This window comes from Mobula hypostoma, chromosome 4, assembly GCF_963921235.1.
Source record: "Mobula hypostoma chromosome 4, sMobHyp1.1, whole genome shotgun sequence".
Lineage (NCBI taxonomy): Eukaryota > Metazoa > Chordata > Chondrichthyes > Myliobatiformes > Myliobatidae > Mobula > Mobula hypostoma.
This window is the reverse complement of record NC_086100.1, coordinates 128,148,569-128,173,518: the sequence shown is the minus strand read 5'-3', so window position 1 is coordinate 128,173,518 and position 24,950 is coordinate 128,148,569. Positions and strand designations below refer to the sequence as shown.

General features: G+C 41.9%; 1 protein-coding gene across 3 annotated transcripts in view; it reads right to left on the bottom strand.

Moving 5' to 3' along the window:
• fhdc1 (FH2 domain containing 1) overlaps nt 1–21,543 on the bottom strand; it is a 106,451-nt gene extending 84,908 nt beyond the window's left edge. The window contains exons 1-2 of one of the 3 annotated variants that reach the window (XM_063046494.1): nt 21,268–21,543; nt 497–1,107 (exon numbers count right to left, since the gene is read on the bottom strand). In XM_063046494.1, the coding sequence (XP_062902564.1) occupies nt 497–1,015 (519 nt within the window). In that variant the 5' untranslated portion in view covers nt 1,016–1,107; nt 21,268–21,543. Of the gene's footprint in view, nt 1–496; nt 1,108–19,032; nt 19,051–20,521; nt 20,735–21,267 lie in introns of those variants that run through there. The other 2 variants (XM_063046495.1, XM_063046496.1) reach the window with 2 other exon arrangements.
• Nucleotides 21,544–24,950: the final 3,407 nt, after the last annotated feature.

The following is a 24,950-nucleotide window of genomic DNA, read 5'->3' as shown; positions in this document are numbered from 1 at the left end:
CACAGTGTCCCAATCTAGTTCACAGAGAGTGAGGAACTTTGATGTCACAATGCAGGAAAACATGAAGCAGTTTCTGTAGAATAAAGTCCCATTAGGATTAAAAAAAAGCCCGGTAAAAGAACAAAGCAAATGTCATATGACGCTACATGAAGGTAACTACCCTGCACATTCAGTATATTGCCGTGGAGTTTGTTATGCCAATCTGAGGAGGTAGCGATGCCAACTGTTCAGGACTTCCTCAATATTACATGGGATCATGCCATCAACCCTCCGGGAATGGGCTGAAATTGACAACCGGCAAAGCGCTGGAGAAGAAAGATTCTGACAGGAGAGGAGAGAGGGGCATAGAAGAAAGGAAAGGTGGAGGGTCCCAGGGGAAAGTAATAGGCAGGTGGCAAGTGAAAAGTCAGGATGGGGAATATCAGGGAACAAACTATAGCAACTTATTCAAAAATAGTTCATATTTTGCATTAAAACACAGAAAATTGATCTTTACCTCTTTGTTGTTGCTTTTAAACGAAGATCTTGAACTTGCTGCCTCAGATTTAATTTTGACTTCATCTTGCTGACCGAACAGCTCCTCAATAGTCCTTGTATCAATCCTGTAGGAGTGTTCTTTTGCGCTAATTGTCCAGATATTTGTTTTTCCACGAATATGCTCCTCAGGGATGGTTTTCCAGAAGAAACTGCGTATTCGTTTTTGACGACCAGCTCGGGAACCCGATGGCGGAGGAGGGAGTCCTGGTGGCGGTGGCGGTGGAGGAGGTGGAGGTGGAGGAGGTGGTGGAGGCCCTGGGAGTGAGGGTGGTGGCGTCGATGCCTCAGGGATTAAATCAGAGATTGATGCAGAACTTGCATTCTCTTTGTCATTTACAAATGACAGGCAACTCATCACTTGCATTGTAATCCAAGAAAAGAAAAAATAATCGGGCTTTTTCCAACCCCTTGCAAGATCCTTAAAGGCTGAGGCTAATTCACTGCCATTGTTCCAACGTTTGCTGATAAGCTCTATCATTCACAGGATTTTCGGCATGCAATCCACCGAAGAGTGTAATGTCCCAAAATAGTCATATTTTTTTCATGATTCATCCACCAAAGCACCAGGATCTGTTGATCAAAAGAAAAATCCCTTCATGTTAGCTAAGGGAATAATCCTGAGTATTTCCCTCAAAACTGACTAACTCCTTATAGTTTCTACTGAAGGCTCACTTTTTGGGGTAGGTGGGGATCAAACATTGGCCAGGATTCCCACAACACATTTACCAAAAATGACCTGAGACTTGAATTGGAAAGAGATAATACTGGAGAAACTCAGCAGGTCAGGTGGTATCCATAGAACGGGAAAACTGACTGTCTCAGCCCCTTCATCAGATGTTGCCAGACCTGCTGAGATTTGTCAGCATTTCCATTTTCATTTCAGATGTCCAACATCCGCAGTTCTTTAATTTTCAAATCTGCTTTCATTTTTGTTAAAATTTCCATTTTCCACACCTTTCATAAATTAACAATAAAATTGTGAAAATATTAGTTGCAAGGTTCTAATTTCTTCTGTGGATTTGGTCTCTCCTTCAGATACAGACTTTTAAATATTAGAATCACTTCACATCTCACTGGCGCCTTTTCTCTATGCAGAAAAAAGAATGGAGACTGCAACTTGGCAATTTACATTCTCATTCTGATACGTTGGCCCATGCTCTCCTCTGCTACCATAATGAGGTTGGAGCAGCAGCACTTCGTATCCCTTCTGGGTAGCCTCCAACCCGATGGTATGAACACTGATTTATCTAACTTCTGGTAATTTTTTTTCTCTCTCTCTCTCTCCCTCCACTTTTTCCATTCCCCATTTATCTCTCCTATTCTCCTGACCTGCCCAGCACCTCCCCCAGTGCCCCTCCTCCTCGCCTTTCTCCCATGGCCCAATGCCATCCCCTATCAGATTCCTTCTTCTTCAGTCCCTTACCCTTTCCACCTCTCACATCCCAGCTTCTCACTTCATTCCCCCTCTCCCACCTACCTACCTTCCCCTCCACTCTTTCACCTATCACTTGCCAGCTTGTACTCCTTCCCCTCCTCCCATCTTCTTATTCTGGCTTTTCTCCCTCTTCCTTTCCAGTCGTGACGAAGGGACTCGGTTGAAACATCAGCTATTTATTTTTCTGCATAGATGCTATCTGACCCACTGAGTTCCTCCAGCATTTTGTGTTGTCACTTTGGGATTCCACATCTATGTTACTTGGGTACCAAGCAGAATTAATTGGAATTCATTTAGTATTAGACATTGAATAACTTGAGTTAAATTTCAACATTTTCCCCTACTTCTCACCAAATTTACATCTACTAACTCAGTAAAGATCAAGAATAAAAGGCCAAATCTGGTCATTCTATTTAATCTCAGTTTAATATCTGCTCACATGACTAAGTTGAGAGTTCTACTAAATTATTTGAGTTTGTAAACCCATAAACCATGCTTATCAAATAATTTACTTAAATGTTACAGAATGATAACTTCAGTGCTAACAGAGTATCAAATATTTCTGACAAGTTCAAGCTGTGCTTGAAGGAAATGTAAAGTTCAAAAATAAATTATAATCAAAAATGTAATGAATTGTGCATACCTACTAGCATTCTTCCTACAAATATCTCTTAATCGCTTACATGAAAAATGATCAGTCTCTTTCAATATGGGAACAATGTTCTTTGTGGTTGGCAAGAAAAGGGCGCAAGTTCCCACATGATTTACTTAATTGAGAACAAGCTATGAGAGACAGAGAAATGGGTTTACGTACAGCAGCTATAGAATTGACAAAGTTCATGAGACAAAGATATTACATTACTAAACCATTTTGAAAAAAAGACCAACATCTGCAGTATGGTTCTAAAATGACAAGACCTAGTTACTTAAGAATTTTCTCTCAAAAAATAGACTTCAGAATTCCGATAAATTAAGCATGAACCACTCGAATTACATCAAAATATTTCTTTCTTTAAGTTCACAAAGAAAAAGTGGTGGAAAAATTCCTCATGCCCCAGTTTCTTAGATAGTTTCAATAATCTGTAGAAGCAGTGCAGATCTAATCCTTGGGACAATCCGTCGATTCTCTGAGCTAGCACTCACTGAACTATCCTCCAACTTATTTCTCGTTCATTCCCAGGGTTTACCCTGAAAGCACAAAGCTCAGAGTTTAATGCAGTGACCCTTCATGTGAAATTTCATAAAGAATCTTTTGATACTGGACGTTTCACAATATCATAGAGGTCACCACAGCACTTTCTCGGTTAAAATCATTGATGTTCCTCAGGCAGGGTTTTTCCCTTCATGAAACATAAATTGGTAAATGTTATACAGATGATTTTCAAGTTTACTTCTAATCATGAATTCCTCTATTTTGCCCTCAATGTAAATTAATAATGACTTCATGACTGTTCATACTTATCACGTTACCTCTTTGAATGCAAACACCATGTTATCCTGTTTCCAATTCTCTGATCTCAATGGTGTCCAATGACTTCCCAAAACGATTGACACTTTCAAATACTATTCCTGATATAACAGGTACTATTTAGTCCCTGGACCCTGTGAAGCAATGACATCCTTCTTGTCAATCCCAAGACAGGCAAAAAGGTTACCTTTGAAAGGAATCAGACCAGTGGTACCAAGAGGTATCTGAGCTTTAAGAACCTCCAACTAAGATTGACTTTAGGACAATTTTTGCACTGAAGCAAGCTGAAGGAGACACATAGAATAGTTCAGAGATCAGAAAGTATGTTTGGAGCAACCGAAATACAGTGCAGCTGGATGTCTTTAAAGATAGCAGATCTGATTCCTGTCTGAGGCAGAGACCTGCATCACAGAAGGTGAGACTTGTAGTTTACAATGAAATTTACATCATGTTAAGAAGTCATGCAACTCATCACATTTACACCGGCCAAGAGGGATTACCTAAGCAATTTTAGTTCCCTGTGCTCAGCCCATAACCCTGCGTGCTTCAGAACTTCCAAATGCTCATCCAGCTATATTTTAGATGCAACGAGCAGTTCTACTAACACCGACCTTTCAGGTTCAATAAATTCCAGAACCCCATCATTTCTGGTAAGAAGTTTTTTTTTTGGTTCTTCTCCTACCAAATTAACTTGATGGCTTCCCTTGTTATGGACCTCTTTGCTGCGAGAAATAGTCCATTCCTGTTCGTCCTGTTCAGCCTTGTAAAATTTCACATTTTTCAATTAAATCTGCTCACTATCATTATTTATGTGGAAAACAACTGCAGATTGATTATTCACTCACTACTAAAATTCCTCAACCCCGACAACATCTTCATAAATTTCCTCTATCTTTCTAGTGCCTTCATATCTTCTGTGCACACTGTGATCATCACATTAAGCCCAGCACCTTGGCCATAAGGACAAAAACCCTTTAATCTGCCAATCCCATTACGTCTGGGAACATGAAGTCTGCACTCCAAGATCTAAGCTTCTCAGTTTCTATTAATTCCTTTTCCTAGTTTGCCTTCTGGAACAGCCTCTCCTCGCACTTCCCAGATTGAACTTCATGTGACAATCCACCAATATCCTACTGCAGCATACAATTTCCTTTGCAATCACTGACAATTTTGGTATTATCCACAAGCGTCCTTAAATATAGAGTCCAAGAAATGTCCACAAAATATACCATGAAAAGCAGGGAGCCTAACACTGAACTCTGTGAAATTCCACTGCATTAAGCCCACTAAATCCTTTGGCCTGGGCGCCATGATCCTAGGTGCCAAATCACATGGAGCTGTATTAAATGCAGCTTCATTAAATACTCAATGGCCCACTTATCAATTCCTTAAAAAAAAAGCCAAGTTAGTAAGTACAAATTCCCACCGCTGCCTGTAAGGAGTTTGTACGTTCTCCCAGTGACCATGTGGGTTTCCTCCAGGTGCCCTGGTTTCCACCCACAGTACTGGTCGGTAGGTTAATTGGTGATTCTAAGTTGTGCCATGATTAGGCTGGGGATAAATTGGGGATTGCTGGGTGGTGCAGCTCGAAGGGCCGATTCTGTGTTGTACCTTAATAAAAAAAAATCAATAAATTCTTTCAACATATCCATAATTTCCTTGACTGTCCCCCAAGAAACATCACTAATTATTCAGATACAAATGATGCAAGATTAACTCTATATATGTTTTAAACTACAGTTTATTGATGAGAATTCCCATCATCCCATCTCCACACTGAATTTCCAGTCAATTACTCTCTCATATAGACTCTACTCCTCCCCCACCCCCTATTCTGCTACTCAGCTGAAATACCGAAATTTCTAGTAACCAGTTAATCTACTTGGGAGGAGGAAGCAAACTGGAATACCATCGGGTCACAGGAGGGAAGGATGAACTGAGTGCAGCAAAGAATTCTTAAATCAAAAGGTGCTTCACGTTCAGATTCAGATTTACTTATGACAAGTACGTCGAAACACAGAGTTAAATGTGTCATTTGAGTTAACAACCAACACAACATAGGGTTGAGCTGGAGGCAGCCTGCAAGTATCACCTCCCATAGCCACGGCAACGTAGCATACCCATGATGCTCAGCAGAGCAGCGCAGAACGCAACAAGCAAGAAAACAACAGCAAAACAAGCCCCGTTCCTCCCTCCCACTCATCCAAACATCTTCCAACTCCATGAGAGGCCTCAAGATGCCACTGTCCATCCTGTGATGGTGGGGGAAGGTGGTAAGGGGGGGAAAGAACAAATCAGTAGTTTGACTAAATCCTAAATAAATTCCACATAATTCTCCCCACGTTCCTGTCAACTGTTCTCAGATTCGACCACTCATCAATATTCTAGGGACAATTTAGAGTGGCCAGTTAAGCTACCTACCACTGCTCCAAGCTGTACGGGTGAGAGGCCGCGCAGTAACTGAAATGCTCCCACGCACATAGCCTTTGTTGCCGCGCAGTTGGAATTCTCTTTTATATAATCTTTAGTTAAAGTGCCACGCAGTTTTCAAACCGTGTAAAAATTTCCTACTAAGAACAATGATTGGTCCATGCAGGTGCAAAAAAAAGAGAGAGGACGTTGCTACCAACCCATGCACCTTGTATATGGGAGGGGAAACCCAAAAACTCAAAGGAAAGCCACATAGTCACAAGGAGAAAAGTGCAGACTCCACCACAGATCTGGATTGAAACCTGGATCACTGGAGTTGTGAGGGAGCAGCTCCACTGTTTACATAGTTGGAAACAGGTGGCAGTTATTTTTTTGTGATATTCCAGCCATTACAAAGCACAGAGCAAGATTAAAAAACCTCTATCTAATGTCCACCTTTATTCTTCCCTCTTCTTTGAGAAACATCCAGGATTCTGAGACAGTAGGGAAGTACAAATAAAATCTGTTTTAAACTCATCTAACTTTTCAGAATCAAATTTAATATCATCTGCATACGTCATGAAATTTGTTAACTCTACAGCAGCAGTACAATGCAATACATGATAAATATAGAGAAAAAAATTAAAGTATATATGTACGTTAAACAGTAAAATTAAGATACGTAGTGCAAAAACAGAAATTATTTAAAAAAATGAGGTAGTGTTCATGGGTTCAATGTCCATTCAGAAATCAGATGGTAGAGGGGAAGAAACTGTTCCTGAATTGCTGAGTGTGTGTCTTCAGGCTTCTGTACCTCTTTCCTGATGGGAAATTGATGACTTTGTTATAAGATGGAAGTCCCATCACCTAGGAGGGCATAGCCTAGGTGATGGAACTTGCATCTTATAACAAAATCATCAATTTATCCAAGGCTCTTTTCTTTTTACAGAAGAAACAATCTCAACCTTCCCTTCAAATACAGTCTGTATATTCAGCCAAAGCAACTTGGCTCAGAAATGTACTGTTCATACTGCTCCTCTGTGGGAAGTTGTTTGCAATGCACTTGTATTTATTTCTATGCACATCTCAACCATCATCATGTTGGTAAGATTCTCACACAGCAGGGGTATGCAGAGGAAACAGATTGTGAAGTCAACTGGTTTGCAATGATGATTCTGAAACCAATCCTGTCATACAACCTCATTAACACAGTCAAACCTGTATGTTCCTGGAGGATCCACTACAATACTGGGGTGACAAGGCAGTGTAACGGTTATTTCCTGATTCCATCTTCCACCGTGTGTGACTGCATGGATTTCCTCTGGGTGCTCCCACATTTCAAAGACCTTGGGCTTAGGGTAATTAGGTTAGGTGTGGGTTCATTGTGCCAGAAAGGCCTGTTGCTGACCTGTATCTCTAAATGAAATCAAATATTTAAAGGGAATATCAAGCTTGTTGGTAACTGAGTTAATTGTCAATTGTAGAGAAGTGTTATTTGTTATTAGGAAGAAATTCATGTTCTCAAGTTTAGACATGACTACAAGACTTCTGCCGAACTCCACTGTGCCAGGATATGGGAAATTTGGTGGCCTTTCGCAATGTCATGGACTACAGCAAGACTGAAAAGTGTTCACTCTTTTTTTCTCTCCTTCTCCCTCTCCCATTCATTCCCAAAACCCCTGTTCTTTTATATCATTTCAGGGGAAGAACAAATTATTAGTTAAACAAAATAAAGGATTTAAGATCTTAAGACTGCCTTTATTTCCCACACGTACATTGAAACAGAGTGAAATGCGTCAACGACTGACACAGTCCACGATGTGCTGGCGGCAGCCCGCAAGTGTCACCATGCTTCCGGCGCCAACTGAGCACGACCTCTGCTTACTAACCTGCAGGCCTTTGGAATGTGGGAGGAAACTGCGCCAGCCAGAGGGAACCCACATGGTCGTGCAAACTCCTTACAGACAGTGGGAGGAATTAAACCTCGACCCTACAGCTGGCACTGTGCCTCCCTTACAAGGATACAAAGTATTTTGCAGTCTCCACCAGCCCAAGTGCTTTGCCCGAGCAACTATTCACTCACTTAGTTTTTTTTCGAACACCATGTACATCTTCTCTTGATAACCTGACAAATAGATTTATCATACAGGTATGTTATCAAGAACTTTATCAAATCCAGCTGGTTTTGGACTATTGCCTTTCTTCCATCCCTGGGGAGTTCTTAACTCTCGTAAATATATAGTGAGGGTAGACAGGACGATGGAGTTACAATCAGATCAGCAATGAACTGACTAACTGGTGGAGGGTTGAATGGCAGAGCGGCCTGCTGTTCCTCACCTATATACAGAGTCAACATTGTCCTGTGAAGATAAGCGAGCAGCAGCAGGTAAAGGCCTCTTGTCCCCTCAAGCCTAACTCACCTTTTCACATGGTTGTGACTGACCTGCTCTAGGCCTCATCCCCTCCTCTGTGCCAGTTCCAAATTGCCCTCATTTCCCAATCTCCCAAAATATATCTACTTCCTCTTCAGATACCTAAAGTGATCTTGGCTCCAGAGATTGATCACCCTCTGCAGAAAGTTCTTAAGATTTAAATCATCAACACTGCATCTCATAATTAAGACCCCTCACTTAAAGACCCCTCTCTTAAAATGAGAGGATACAGCTCAATACCTGACCTCTTATGCTCCCTTTGGATGTTATACATTCCATTAGAAACACCCTACTTTCTGCTAACCTCCAAAGAATATATATCTGATTTCCTTTGCCACTCATGATAGAACAATCCTCTCATTCCAAGAATTGGATGCCTGAATCTCTTTCACACTGGTTCCAATGTCATTATATCCTTTCTTAAATAAATAGTCCTCTGGGTGTGGCCTTACCACTGCCCTGTTTAATTGTAACCAGACATTCCCACATGTAAACCATGCATAGTGCTCTGGGTGTGGCCTTACCACTGCCCTGTTCAATTGTACCCAGACATTTCCATGTGTAAACTGTGGCTACGTCCACACTATGCCAGATAATTTTGAAAACGCCGGTTTCGAGTAAAAACGATAGGCATACACATTAAGTGTTTTTCAAAATATCTCTCTGTCCACACTAACACGGATATTTGGGCGAATCTCCTCTACTGGGCAAGTGCAGGACACACAGAAAACAAGCGAAGAGGAAACGGTATACTTGGTGCGCGTTTGTCCAGCTACAGAGTAGAAAAACTTCAAAGGAATTGCTCTTGGCTCTCGCGCAGGAGGACTTAAAACTAAAAAAAAACAAATACTGGAGCGTATGGAGGCAACCGACAGGGAGTTCACAGACAGTATGACCCGGCTGACGACGAACATTGAAAAACTGACTAATTCTGTTGCATTAATGAAGCACCTTGTTAAATGTATAAAACATGTCTGCATCAGTGATATCTTGTATTTCCATACAATGTTACATTAGACTGTTACTCATCTATTGTCAGAGAAGTACTTGCATAAATAGGTAAACCACCTTCATACAAGCAAGGACAGAAAATACGGCAAAGTGAGTATACTTATTTATTCAGTAAGCTATGGGTCAAAGTATTTGGTGAGTACATTTCTAACTCTTCTGGCTTCAGTCTTGTTGCCGTCTGTTCTGAAATTGTTAGGTTGTGTGGGGGGTTGCGTTCAAGAAAACAACGAACATCTGCTCTGGCACATCATGACAGCGTTTTTAAATAGTTAAAAATGCTCACTTTACAATTTAACTCTCAGGCCGTTCACACCGACTGCGCGTTATAACAGCCGTCTGGCAGTGCTTGCGCAGTACCAAGCAGAAGCAGAAAAAGCATTGGTGTTGTGGTGTTGTCATGACAGCGGTTTTAAATCTCTCCGTTTACCCCGTACACACTACAACAGATATTAGGCGTTTTCAGATTTATTCACTCTGGAGACTGTTTCTGAAAATCTCCGTTTTCGGGGGATGAAAACGCTGCTTTAGTGTGGACGGAAGGTCAAAACGAAGAGAAAAGGCTTCGTTTTCAAAATTATCTGGCGTAGTGTGGACGTAGCCTGTGTATAATGCTCTGGGTGTGGCCTCACCATTGCCCTGTTCAATTGTACCTGGACATTCCCATGTGTAAACTGTGTATAATGCTCTGGGTATGGCCTCACCATTGCCCTGTTCAATTGTACCTGGACATTCCCATGTGTAAACTGTGTATAATGCTCTGGGTATGGCCTCACCATTGCCCTGTTCAATTGTACCCGGACATTCCCATGTGTAAACTATGCATAGTGCTCTGGGTGTGGCCTCACCATTGCCCTGTTCAATTGTAACCAGACATTCTCCTGTGTAAAGTATGCATAGTGCTCTGGGTGTGGCCTCACCATTGCCCTGTTCAATTGTACTCGGACATTCCCATGTGTAAACTATGCATAGTGCTCTGGGTGTGGCCTCACCATTGCCCTGTTCAATTGTAACCAGACATTCCCCTGTGTAAACTATGCATAGTGCTCTGGGTGTGGCCTCACCATTGCCCTGTTCAACTGTAACCAGACATTCCCCTGTGTAAACTATGCATAATGCTCTGGGTGTGGCCTCACCATTGCCCTGTTCAATTGTAACCAGACATTCCCCTGTGTAAACCCCAGCCATCATGCAGTAAAGCCAATTTGCCATTTGCCTTCCTAACTTCTTGCAGCACATGCCTGCCTTTCTGCACTTAGATAATAACCTATCTTTATGTTCCTCTTTTCAAACTGAATGACATCATCCTTATCTATTTGATAAGTTTTTGCCCACTCACCCTGTTGCAGAGTTCAAATATCCTCATCACTAATATGCCATCCCATCTACTTTCAGGCAATTGGCAAATTTGGATACTTTCCATTCTGCCCCTGCTCCGGACCCTTAATATGAACAGTAAATAACTGAGGGTGAAGAACTGATCCATCAGGCACTCCACTAATCACATCCCTCCTACCTGAAAAATATCCATTTATGATTTCAATGTGATAGCCAATTGTCAATCCATGCTTACACACTTCCCCTAACACCATGTCCTCTTATCTCAGCACCAGCCTTTTATGTGGGACCTTATCAAATGTCTTCTGGAAATCCAAACACAGGGTAACCTCTAGATGTACTATATCAAATCTGCTTTACTTTATACTTTATTGTCGCCAAACGATTGATACTAGAACGTACAATCATCACAGCGATATTTGATTCTGCGCTTCCTGCTCCCTGGATTACAAATCAATAGTAAATATTAAAAATTTAAATTATAAATCATAAATAGAAAATAGAAAGTAAGGTAGTGCAAAAAAACCGAGAGGCAGGTCCGGATATTTGGAGGGTGCGGCCCAGATCCGGGTCAGGATCAAAGTATAGATTCTAAAGCCATTTGTGACAGGGATACTCTCTCTTAGCTGGTGATAAATTCTGCAATCACAACTGGTTCTATTCTCAATACTTAACAGATCTGTGATCATACAAAAGGTTATGATGGTTAATACCAATATCCAGGAATCATCACAACTCTTTTCAACTCAAAACAGGCCAGTCTACTTCGTATCCAGAAATCATTAAACCAAACAGACCCGTGGCTTTTTAGGGGCAGACTACTACTTCCCTCCACTGGGAAAGCTCAAGAGAAAGTGGGAAATGTTTATACAATGAGGGCCATTCTACCACCAGCTACATGATTAAATTGTGCCCATAGAAGAACGTCTGCCATCCAAAGATCAGCATAGTGGCAGCAGACCCAACTTCAGGGAATCTGTGGTTCATATTCTGTGAGTCACTTGCTTACTTTTTAATAAGTGTCTTGCGTAGATTCCTTCCCAAGACCATTTCCCGGCATTGGGCACGCTTCAGGTCCTGTCCAACCACACCTTTAAAAAAAAGTCACCCTAGAAAGCTGAGCACAATTGCAAGTGAGCGCCTGTCCACAGATGCTGGAGACTTCTGGCTATTGCTAGAGAGCACTCAGCACACTGATTCTAAAAATTAATATTTCTGGCATAATTTTGTCTAACTTGTGTTTAACTTATGTTGTGCAGCTAGTGCACATGTGTATTTGTACAGTAATAAACTCAACTTTGTGCACCATCTCCCAACACGTCCCAGTACCTTGGACTGTTAGGGTCAACAAAAAGGCCTTTATATCAACATTCTTCAGGTGCCTCTCTATTAAAATCTTCAACAGATGTATCTGGAAGAATGTAGAAAATTGGGATCCCTGCCTCCAATTTATTAAAACACCAATTCCCAACAGGCAAATATACAAGCCTAGATACATTCAGCCTGGAGTTCCAAGAAATCCAGCAAGCACAGACCTGACCATCTCCTTTTGCTTTTCTATGCATCAGTACAATAGCTCATCTCCAGATTTAGTGAGGGAGGGGCAAGAAAACATCCACCCTTTGAAGTTCATTTTCCACCAACATAGCTGGCCTATTATTTTCAAACTGAATTGGAAACAAATTATGTCTTTAGAGAATATCATAAGCACTCACGTAATCTTACAAACTTCTAGTTCTGCCAATTCCCTAATCCTGAAGGGATGTGTTTCTATAAATCAGGTTATTCCCCTGTACATTCACAAAGTGCCTTTAGCTAGTATGACAGTACAGGCAGTCCTCGGGTTACGAACATCCAACTTACAGACAACTCGTACTTACGAACGGACTGCCATAAAGCCTATGAGATTAAAAATTTGAGTTAAATACAATGGTTTGTAATAATGAACGTATGCACTACTTTGTGACACTCATGAAAACATTGTGTGGCTTCAGCGGTTCGTCGGCCCGAGGAAGGAGAATGCTGTCCACCATTTTAAGTCGGATCACGTTGCCGTTAATACTGTGTTGAGTGTGTAACATTGCATCTGGCTTAAATTTTTCTATTATTTACCCTTGTAACCATGCCTCCAAAGCATAAATCCGATGCAAGTGCTGGTGATGCATCAAAGAAAAGGAAAACAATCACGATTGAAAATAAAGTGGAAATAATAAAGCAATCGGAAAGAGATGAAACGCCATCGGTCATTGGAAAAGCGTTAGGCTACAGTCGGTCAACGATGGGAACAATTTTAAAGGATAAAGTGATGATAGCATTTGAGGAAGAAGACTGGGACCTAAAAACTCCAGAACCCAGAAAGTTTTTGATGAAAGAGTTAGCTGAAGCCTTTCGTCTCATTGAAGCAGGGATGGCAAAGTTAGAGGAGCAAGATCCTAAGACAGAGAGGTTCACCAAAGTTTACCGTACAGTTACTGAGGGCCTCAGCTGCTACAAAGCCATTTATGACGAGAAAAAGAAAAGCTTTGTACAAACCTCCCTTGATGCCTACTTCAAGAAATTGACTCCAGTAGTAAACTCCCGCCCCTCTCCAGCACCAGATCCATCCTCTCCAACACCAGGCCCATCATCTTCAACAGTAGCCATCTCTCCATCATCTTCTCCTGCATCATCCAATTAATTAATGCTATCATAATGTTACCTCACGAATGCCCCTTCCGGTATGCAAGACATCGATGGAACGAAAGTAAGTCTTAACCATTAATCATGATCTTTTTTTTCTATCTAAACTGTTTTAAGAACTGTTCCTTTGATTTTTTTTTACAGTACTGTATACTTACACACATACACACACAGATTCTCTCTCTCCAGTACAGTACCATATGTAGTTACTTTTATTATTGTATTATTATGTACTGTATTATGTTTAAGATGTTTTAGTGTATTTGGAAGTGTTTCTGAAGTGTTTTATATGCTTAGAAAGGTAAAATATATACTATATACTAAGACAAACGTTTGACTAACTGACGCTAAATAAGAAGCGTATCTACCTGTTCTGAATTAGCTACAAATTCGACTTATAGACAAACCTAAGAATGGATCTCATTCATAACCCGCAGACTGCCCGTACATACTGATCTCTGTTAACTGACCATTGAGAGCTCTAGCCTAGGTACCCAATGCTTCCATTGCCAACCCATTCAGCCTAAAACAGAAAGAAGACATGGGTCCTTTCCCATTTGAATTGCTCATATATTCACTAGATAAACTTCCATGATATTTGCCTAATCATCACTGAAAAATAATAATTTGATACATCTTCATGATTTCAAAACATATAAATAGGAAGCAATTCTTTAGCACAGCCAAATCACTAAATGTAGGTTAATATATTCTTCATACTCAGGGATATATCAAGAGTATAGTTTACCTTTTCCTGAAGCAGAGGGCTCACGAATTGAAAGACAAATGCACACCAGCATGCAAATGCAACTGCATGTAAATATCAAGGTCAGGAAGAAGCCAAAACTGAAAGCATGGAGATGTGGGGAGGAAGTGGGTAGAGGAAAGAACATGCCTGCCAACTGCAGGGATGGTTTAAAGATTGAGAGTTTGGAGTTAGCAGGAACTAAATGCAGACTTTCCAAGGACACCAGTCATTGAAACAACAGCAGGGACACTAAAACAGGACTATCACAAGAGCACTATTGGTTGAGGAAACACACATAAAAGTTGCTGGTGAACGCAGCAGGTCAAGCAGCATCTCTAGGAAGAGGTACAGTCAACATTCTGGGCCGAGATCCTTCGTCAGGACCGACTGAAAGAAGAGATAGTAAGAGATTTGAAAGTGGGGGGAGGGGGGGAGATCCAAAATGACAGGACGGGGAAGGATGAAGCCAAGAGCTGGACAGTTGATTGGCAAAAGAGATATGAGAGGATCATGGGATGGGAGGCCTAGGGAGAAAGAAAGGGGAAGGGGGGAAGCCCAGAGGATGGGCAAGGAGTATAGTGAGAGGGACAGAGGGAGAAAAAGAGAGAAAAAAAAATATAATAATAATAAATAAATAACAGATGGGGTACGAAGGGGAGGTGGGGCATTAACAGAAGTTAGAGAAGTCAATGTTCATGCCATCAGGTTGGAGGCTACCCAGACGGAATATAAGGTGTTGTTCCTCCAACCTGAGTGTAGCTTCATCTTGACAGTAGAGGAGGCCGTGGATAGACATGTCAGAATGGGAATGGGATGTGGGACGTGGTTGAGGAGGCAGTATTTCACCAAGATTTGTAAAATTACTTGACAGGGCAAGAAAAGTATTTGAAAAGAATGAAAATAACTTATGGATTAAAGATTTGAGTAGGTATTCAGTCAAGTTGCCACTGACGGAAGTCTGGTGAGGTGAACACTTGCCACTTTTCAGGATTTCACAAATGCCTTTTCACAGGAGACCTTTTGATAAATGCAGGCTAAGAACTGTAATGTTAAGCGAAAAAAGATCTCTTTCTTGGGGATTAACTTCACAGAGCTAATGGTTTTCAGATAGTGCATCACGATCAGCACCCTGGAGCCAATGGAAAACGATTTGACATTTGTAACCCATTACGCTCTACCCATTCAACAACACTTAATTAAACTTTTCATAAATTATTGCCTAATTAAGAGGATGGTTTCTGCAGAGGGGGGAATTATTTTGCCCAAGAGCTGACACTGGAGACAGTTTGAAAAACAGAGCTCAGTAAAACTGAGAAGCTGTCAGATTGAAAAGGGGCTGTGGAGCAGGTGGAATACATAAGATTCGAGAAATTACATTTAGATAAATGGTACTGCTGAGATAAGCAACACTGACTTCAAATGTTGATCTAATTTGCTGTGGTCTAAAAAGTTATTAAGCCTCATCCAATCTACTATTACAATACACCAGTGCACACATGAGATGCACATTCAAGAGAATCTTAGCTCTGTCACTCTCCACCTCCTTCTCGGGTGTTTCCCATTTGGAACTGGGAGTGTCCAATCCATACTCAGCGCAGATGTTCCTGTACACAATTCCTGCAACTTGGTTGTGCTGTTCAGTGTATGCTGCCCCTGCCTGCATCTTGCACCTTGCTACTACGTGCTGGATGGTTTCAGTAGATTCCTTGTACAATCTGCATCTTGGGTATTATCTGGTGTGATATACATCTGCTTCTATTGCTCTTGTGCAGCCATGAGCAATGCCCCCGTGCTGTCCAGCCATTGGTAAGACTTTCTTACATCAGCCACCACTGATATCTGGCGATGGTACATCCCACGCAGTGGCCTGTCCTGCCATGGCCTCCGGTCCTCTGGCTCTGCTTCACCCACTTCCAGTTCCACGTCCCCTGCCTGCTGTCTGATGTATTCTCCTAGCAGGTCATCCTTCAGGGCCATCTTCCTGACATCAGATAACTCGACTCCTTCCGCCTTGATGAATTTGCCTCTTTTCACTACCATCCGGCTAAACCTTTCCAGACCAAATGACATATCAAAGTCTCTCCTGCACACCCTTGTCAGACTCATCGAGTCTGAAGGAGTCGAGTTACCTGAAGGCCACAAACCAGATGTGCAGGACAGCTACAAATACCTGGGGATCCTGCAAGTGTATGGAAGATGTGATGAGGACACAAGGAAGGCTGCAACATCCAAGTAGCTCCAAAGAGTGAGGCAGGTCTCTAAAAGCCAGCTGAATGGCAAGAACAAGATCAGAGCCATCAACACATTCGCCCTACCAGTAAAGATACCCAGCCGCAATAGTGTGCTGGCCAAGGAACGACCTGGAAGCCGCTGACATCAAGACCTGGAAACTACTAACAATACATGGAGGATTCCATCCAAAGTCCAATGCTGAATGACTGTACATCCGCCGGAATATATATAAACAGACAGACTCATTTCTTATTGTATAATAGAATATATTTTATGTATTGCACTGTACTGCTACCATAAAACAAAACATTTCATGACATACGTCTTTGATAAGAAATCTGATTCTGATATGGCAAAAAAAACTACTTTTCTCTCTAGCAAAAAGATCATTCCAAATATTAATCGCTCTGGTTAAATTCTATTAAACTTAGATCCTAAAGAATACTCCACGACATTAAAATAATATTTTCAACTTCATTTGCCACTGGTTTACTTACCTAACTATAGTGAAAGGATAAAATGCAAGAACCAGATCACAGAGTAAAATCACAGCAGTAAACTCACCTATGCTAGGCTACAAAGTAAACTCAACCAGACACAAGCATCCTAAACACTAAAACTTTGAGATTTTGCCAACAATAACGGCCTTTCCCAGCTTCACTCCATCCAATGGCTAGAGACAGACCAAATTTCAGGAGCAAGAACTTTAAAATGCTTTATCAAAATTTAACTGTGTTATTTGAGGTTTAAATCTATGCCTCAAACTTCAAGGACCTGTCAATCAAACATTTATGCAAACAAAGCCCACAAGATGGTTGGAACTGAATTGAATAGATGGACCCCTCCCACAAATACCAGGGAAACAGTGTCTGTACTCCATGGCTATTGTAAATGTGGGGCGGGTGTGTTTAAAGGATGAACAATGAATTGTCTATTCTATGAACAATGGTAATTGTAATAGTTTTACTTGCTGCACCACAAATTCTCTCTCTAGTCAGCCATACCCAGTTATTCTTCAGCACTTTAATGTTCCACCCGTCAGGGTTAGATCGTTTAATTTTTCTTAACCCATTGTATGCCATGAGGAACAGTGGGAGCCAGGAGCGGGGCACATAATGATTCATTGTGTGCATTGTACTGGGCCAGGGTGGGCAAGCAGTGTTTTTTTCAAAGTGAAAAGCAACTTTCTGCTCCTTGTGTATTCCTCATTAAAAGTTTTGTCAGCCCAACATCTTCCTGCATTGCTAGTTCCCAAGCGCACCATTATTCACCACCACATCTAAAAGTGCTGCCATCCGAATTTGTATCTCCAGGGTAAAGATAACAGAACACCGGTGTATAATTTCTGAAACCCAGCATCCTATTAACAGGATGAGCAATCTAACCACTTTTTAAAATTTAAAACTCAGAGGTATTTCATGAGTGTCCTATTTTCCTGGCTCAGCACTTGAGCAAAAAAAACATGATATTGCACAAAGATTTTTTCTACCAAAGATTAACCAAAAAAAACCACATTACTGCAGATTGAGCATTAAAAGTTTAACTATACAGCCACTCGAAAAAAAATCCCAAAAAGAATGCAAAACCAGTAAAATTACCATGTTAAATGAAACAAATCATTCATTATTCATCATAATAAACCCACCCTTACTTATTGTGCATGGATGCCACACAACTAACAATTTTCAATTTCCTTTGATTTTATGAAAACCCAACCTGACAATCTCCTTAATATAACAGCTGCTCTTTAAGAGACACAAAAATGTACAAGATATTGAAGGTACACTGCAATCCATATGGCAAATGTTGTAATATACTGTTGACTACCGATTGATTTTCTTACCAAAAGCTTGGTCGACTTCTTTGAAATTACTGGCATCATCAGAGCCCATACCTCGCTGGGTAGCCCATATTAACCTCCCCGTATATTAAGCAACTTGACCCATCCAAATGGCTTCCCTTAGCAGAGCCTCTTTCCAAGTCACTCATTGTCACAGGCCACAGCGAACAGGGAAGCACCAGTCAATACGCCCAAGGAACTAGAACAGCTCAATAGGCTTTCCAGGGTAAACAATTATGGCCATAGCTTCTTCTGGTGACTGGGCAGTTAAAAGCTATGTGGGTGGCCTATTCTGCACCTTTTGTAATGGTGAGATATCCTTCCTGTTATCATGGCACTAAAGAACACAGACAAATTACTCCCCACACAAATTCAATATTGCTACATACAACTCAAAATCTATCGCCCTTATCACTGTAGATGTTTCTTTTAAAACAACCAACAATGCATTCTAATTATTTGTCTCTGCACATTAAAGCTGATAAATTAATAGTTCCAGTTTGTCCTCTTCTATTCTCATCAATTTGCACTCATCAACACAAAATGCTGATTGCTATTTCCTGACAAACACTCAAATCTATTTGGGACAGAAATCTATCTTACTGCAAAGAAAATCAGTAAATTGGGTTGACAGCTCCATGTTGTACTGTCCCCCACTGTCATCCGGTACCACTCTAAAACAGCAGCTCTGTTGCGATCAAAACATTATGTGCTTTACTCTGAACTAAGACCCCTTGTCTTCAGCTGTATGGTGCTGAAATCTGGACAAATATCATCTTCAATTGACACTCTGCTCTCTAAATGTTTAAAGATTTGTCAAGCATCAATTTTTCCTTATAAAATACACGATCTAGATTCATCAAGAGTTCATTCATCGTTCAAGGTCAACTGTAATATTTTACTCACAGTTATCAGATTGATTAGCAAGTCCTTTAAGAGGAGTTCTTTTGGTTATAAAAAAAGGCACGGGAAATCTGCAACCCTGCCTGCTTGAAGCAGGAGGGAGCCTAACTTGTACACATAAAAAAGCAACAGTATTATTATCAGCGCGTCTGTAGCAAAATCAACACATTTCAAAAGTGCATTATTGGCCAAAAAGCAGTCTGCACTGTCGTTTTAGTCCTGTTGTTTATGGTGCTATATAAATGCCTGTTCTTTACTTCCTTTGTTCCCTGTGCAGGTTTCCAGTTATTCCTGTTATTCGACGAAGGGATCACTTGTGTTTATGGTTCGCGTACACTGTATTCGGAATGCACCGCTGCACGAGTCGCTCAGGTCAATTGGCAACATTAACCTGACACTTAAAATAGAAATGCATTCCACGACATTTCAAAAGAACTGTGAAATAATGAGAGAAAAAAGAGATTGGTGTATGATATTGCAGCAAATGCTTGGAGATGGTTTTCTTCGCTGAACGCCTAAACTTTCTGACACTAAGATCATTCACTAAGGGTTGCCACAATCAGAAGATGAATCATTTCCGAAAAAGATTATTATAACTGGTGCGGGGCTTGCTCGCGTCAGGATCAAAACTGAATTATTCTCATCCAAAAAGTTGCAGAAGTGGTGGTAATTCGAAACAAAAACAACTCAACGCATTTTCCCCAAGTGGGTGGGTAACATCCTAGATCGATAATACATTTATAAAGCTACATTATCTAACCAACACAAAATTCTGATTTTTTTTTACCTTAAAAAAGAATGCTGGAGCCCCGTGGCTTCGAGGAGGAGAGAGAACTATGGGGACATCTATCTATCTAGGGCAAGTCTGGGTTCTGCTAAATTTAGAGATTTTCAGGACTGCAGTACGAAGTTATTATTAAAATACTTTTAAATACTGCCTCCACCGCAGTGCGGAGTGTAAACTTGCAATCCTTTACCCTCCTACATCGCGTTCTTATCACTTGCCCAAGCGTGCTTAGGAAACAAGCACCAGAAGAAGATAATTCAACAAACACCGGCTGTTTACATTTTAAACGCAGGAACCATATATCTGATTCCCTAGTTTGCACTTTTAAAAAGAGATGCAAGGATCAAGGATCAAGGAGTGAGCAGCGCGAAGAGAGGCTGCGGGGCGGCCGCACTCACTCATACGCTGACGACAACTTGGGCTGTGGGATGTCTGGAAGTGGGTGGAGAAAGCAATCTCTGTATCTTTCAGAGATCAATACAACTCGAATGCCAGATCCGATTTTTAAAAAAACACACACACTGCAAACGACGCTGGACTCCTTAGCAGCCGTTTCCACCCTCAATCCCTTCATCTGATCGTCCCCGTTTGACAGCCTAATTACCCGGGTGATCTCTGTCCCATACAACAGCCTTTTGTCCCCACTGAGAGATAAAAAGTGGCACGGACACGAAACCGTGCCTCCTCCCTCCCTCGTCGCCCTACCTGCCAGCTCGCCTGACCCTCAGTGGAAAGTGTCCCCGGGCAGCCTCTCTTTAACCAGAAAAGACGAGCGAGGCGGCAGTTATCGACAGCCGCTCAAGATCAATAAATAACCACGGGAGTTGATGTGAATGCGATGTGCCGCAATCAACAAGAGGGACCAGCGTGCGAGGCCCCCTTTCTCCTGCAGCCAGCTACCGCACGCTTCTCACTGGTACCTTGATGCTCCTTGCCAAATGATTCGTAACTCAAAAATAAAAGCATGCTTCAGAAAAACGATCGGGCTACTTCTCCAGTCAGTCACTACAGGGTTCTCGTCTCCCCCCCCCCCCCCGGAAGATCCTGCAGCTGACTAAAAGGGCGGCCCGCCGGTCGGCGTGCAATCGGCGACAAACCTGCTGTTTGCTGGAGCCCCCAGCACCCGCCGAATGGGATACACACACGGTCCGGAGGAACCCACGTACCCCACCCCACACACACATTTCCCCAGAAACCCCAAACCTCAACATCCATGCAAATGAGCCAAATAATCTGCAAGTTTAAATATACCCTTGTTGGAGCTAGAGAGAACAGTCGACAAGTGCACTGAAAATCGGACGGGGTCTCTGAAACAGACTGCATTACCACTAAGACAGCCGGTTGCACTGCAGATCTCCATCCACCGTCTATCAACGGTGAGTCAATGATGCCGCAGATCTCCCGTTCGTTCCCTCGCCGACTGAGTGCCTGTTGAGCATTCCGGGGCTTACCTTTCACTCTGCGCCGGCCAGACTGGAAGACAAGGGCAAGGGGAGTGGTGGGGGGGGGGCGTGTATCCTCCTTCTCTCCCCCCGCCGATCACTCGATGCAGCCGCTAAACTCCCGGGAAGCTCGCGTTCCAACCTCCGCGGCGGCCGGCGGGGCGCTGCGCATGCGCACAGCCCTCGGCCAGGTGATAGCAGCGTCAAGCTCTCACTGGCCGTGAGGTTTAAAGCAAACTTATCCCCCGAAGCCGCTCCATTCCACCCACTCTAAAGTTGTGACTTGATCACTGTAAAGAAACGGAAAGGTATGTAAATTACTTAAAATATTGTACCTCACAAGAAGATAGATTCACTATCAATTAAAACTTATACTGTCTAATAAAATAAAATGCGGCGTAGATACTCAGATGTTTAGTATGTACTGTGCTTACAATATTGCCCTTGATAAATGTACACACAGGAACTAGGTCTGTAAACCTGATGTATTAAAATAGACTTCGTTATTGGAATTAAACTATGGAATATTATATCTAGCTAATTTACTTGATGAATAATGCAAATACGTTTGGAGTAATATGGTTGCAGGTTTCTTCTGTTGTGGGAAACATCCACAGGGAAACAAATAATGCTGTTTTAAATATTTTCCATCTGATTTGTTTTTAAGTAATATCAAGGTCACCATTTTAAACACGAACTCAAGAGGAAGTCATTTCAGGAAAAAGAACATCTCCTTACACATTTCCTTAAAATATACAAAATGATACCTGGAACTATGTTTGGTGGGGGAGGGGTTCAAGAGGGGAAGGTCTCCTGAAAATAAATCACCATCTCTTGTTACACTTCAACGTCATGTCGATGTGAACCTACACCCATCAAAGAAACGAGCACTGTGAGCGCTAGGTGTATTCTCTGCCTTCGTTGATAGAGTTGTTAATAAACGCTGAGGCGGAATATTTTCTAGGTGCAGTACAAATCCATTGGAGCATTTCCAGTTCTAATTATCTTCATAGATTTGGGACGAACACCGAATCATTGTGTCTACAATGTGTAATATGGCACATTTAACAAATTTAACAAAGGTAAAACTGATAATCTGCAAATCATTTTTCATTTCTGCACTCCTTTCCAATGGCTCGGATTTTGTGTTATGTCCAGTTGGTATTTTTAATTGTGCCTGAATATGAATCAGAATCAGAATCAGGTTTATTATCACCAGCATGTGATGTGAAATTTGTTAACTTAGCAGCAGTTCAATGCAATGCATAACCTAGCAGGGAAAAAATAAATAAAAATAATAATAAATAAACAAGTAAATCAATTATGTACATTGAATAAATGTGCAAAAACAGAAATACTGTATATTTTTTAAAAAGTGAAGTAGTCTCCAAAGCTTCAACATCCATTTAGGAATCGGCTGGCAGAGGGGAAGAAGCTGTTCCTGAATCACTGAGTGTGTGCCTTCAGGCTTCTGTACCTCCTTCCTGATGGTAACAGTGAGAAAAGGGCATGCCCTGGGTGCATAATGGACGCTGCCTTTCTGAGACACCGCTCCCTAAAGATGTCCTGGGTACTTTGTAGGCTAGTATGTACCCAAGATGGAACTAACTAGATTTACAATCTTCTGCGGCTTCTTTTGGTCCTGTGCAGTAGCCCCTCCATGCCAGACAGTGATGCAGCCAGTCAGAATGCTCTCCGCAGTACAAATATAGAAGTTTTTGAGTGTATTTCTTAACATGCCAAATCTCTTCAAACTCCTAATAAAGTATAGCCGCTGTCTTGCCTTCTTTATGACTAAATCAATGCGTTGGGACCAGGTTAGATCCTCATAGGTCTTGACACCCAGTAACTTGAAACTGCTCACCCTCTCCACCTCTGATCCCTCTATGAGGATTGGTATGTGTTCCTTCGTCTTACCCTTCCTGAAGTCCACAATCAACTCTTTCGTCTTACTGATGTTGAGTGCCAGCTTGTTGCTGCGACACCATTCCACTAGTTGGCATATCTCACTCCTGTACACCTTCTCATCACCACCCTGAGATTCTACCAACAATGGTTGTATCATCAGCAAATTTATTCATGGTATTTGAGCTATGCCTAGTCACACAGTCATGTGTATATAGAGAGTAGATCAGTGAGCTAAGCACATACCCCGAGGTGTGCCAGTGTTGATCGTCAGCGAGGAGAATATGTTATCACCAACCTGCACAGATTGTGGTCTTCCGGTTAGGAAGTTGAGGATCCAATTGCAGAGGGAGGAACAGAGGCCCAGGTTCTGCAGCTTCTCAATCAGGATTGTGGGAATGATGGTATTAAATGCTGAGCTATAGTCGATGCCCCAACAGCATCCTGACATAGGTGTTTGTGTTGTCTATGCGGCCTAAAGCCGTGTGGAGAGCCATTGAGATTGCATCTGCCATTGACCTATTGTGGCAATAGGCAAATTGCAATGGGCCCACATCGTTGCTGAGGCAGGAGTTCAGTCTAATCATGACCAACCTCTCAAAGCATTTCATCACTGTCGATGTGAGTGCTACCGGGTGATAGTCAGTAAGGCAGCTCACATTATTCTTCTTAGGCACTGGTATGATTGTTGTCTTTTTGAAGTGTAACGTATTCCATGATGGGTTAAAGAACCAGCAGAGATGGAAAACACTTTGGAGTCCAGTATTGCTATTAACTAATGATATTTATTAGTAACTACGCAATACAGTAATATAAATGTAAATAAATCAAACAGGTTAGCAATGGTTACAGTATATATAAGTAAGTATATCAGTAAGTGTGGAAATATATCAGAATCAGAATCCTTTATTATCGCCAAGTATGTGGACACATACAGGGAATTTGATGTCGGTTTCCCTGAGCTCTCGCTGTGCAGAATCAAAAAGCAAACAAAACAATAGTGCAAATAATCGTGAACTATATACAATGAGGTATACCTGTGTATGTACAGGTGGACTTGGTTTATAATAGACTAAAATTCAAGTGTTCATAAGACTGATGGCATACGGAAAGAAACAGTTCTTGTACCTATTTGTCCTGGCATACAGTAATCTAAAGCACCTACCAGAAGGAAGGAGTTGGAACAGGTGATGTCCAGGGTAAAGTTCAGTTCAGTTCCGTTCGTGGTGTTGAGTTGAGTAGCGATGGAGAGAGAGAGAAAGATTTGAATCTTCAGATGAGCTGACTCCGTCGATCTTCCCGTTGTCCTCCGAAATCCTTCAGAAGTCACTGACCGTGACCACAACAAAGGGGACTGTTCTTCTGTGGTGGAGTCATCAACCCCCAGGCAAAGGGTTGGACACATGGACAACTCCCCACTGGTCACTCCCTTTTCTCACTGCAAGAGCCACTGATCGATCCTCCAAAAACCCACTTTTCCTGTGGGCACAACAAAGCTCATTCAGCGTCCACAAACATGTGCTTGAGGTCTATCATCTGACCTTCTATTTTATCTCCCCGTACTGGGTACCAACTGTCTCTAAAACAAAACTCCGCCCTTCTCTGTCTGTGTAAGAATACAAGCATGCAATGTCCTTGGAGAATGTATAAACAACCTGTGAGCAGAGTCAGTGTCTCTCTCTCTCTCTCTCTCTCTCTCTCTCTCTCCCTCTCCCTCTCCCTCTCCCTCTCCCTCTCCCTCTCCCTCTCCCTCTCCCTCTCCCTCTCCCTGTCTTCCCCCCCCTCCA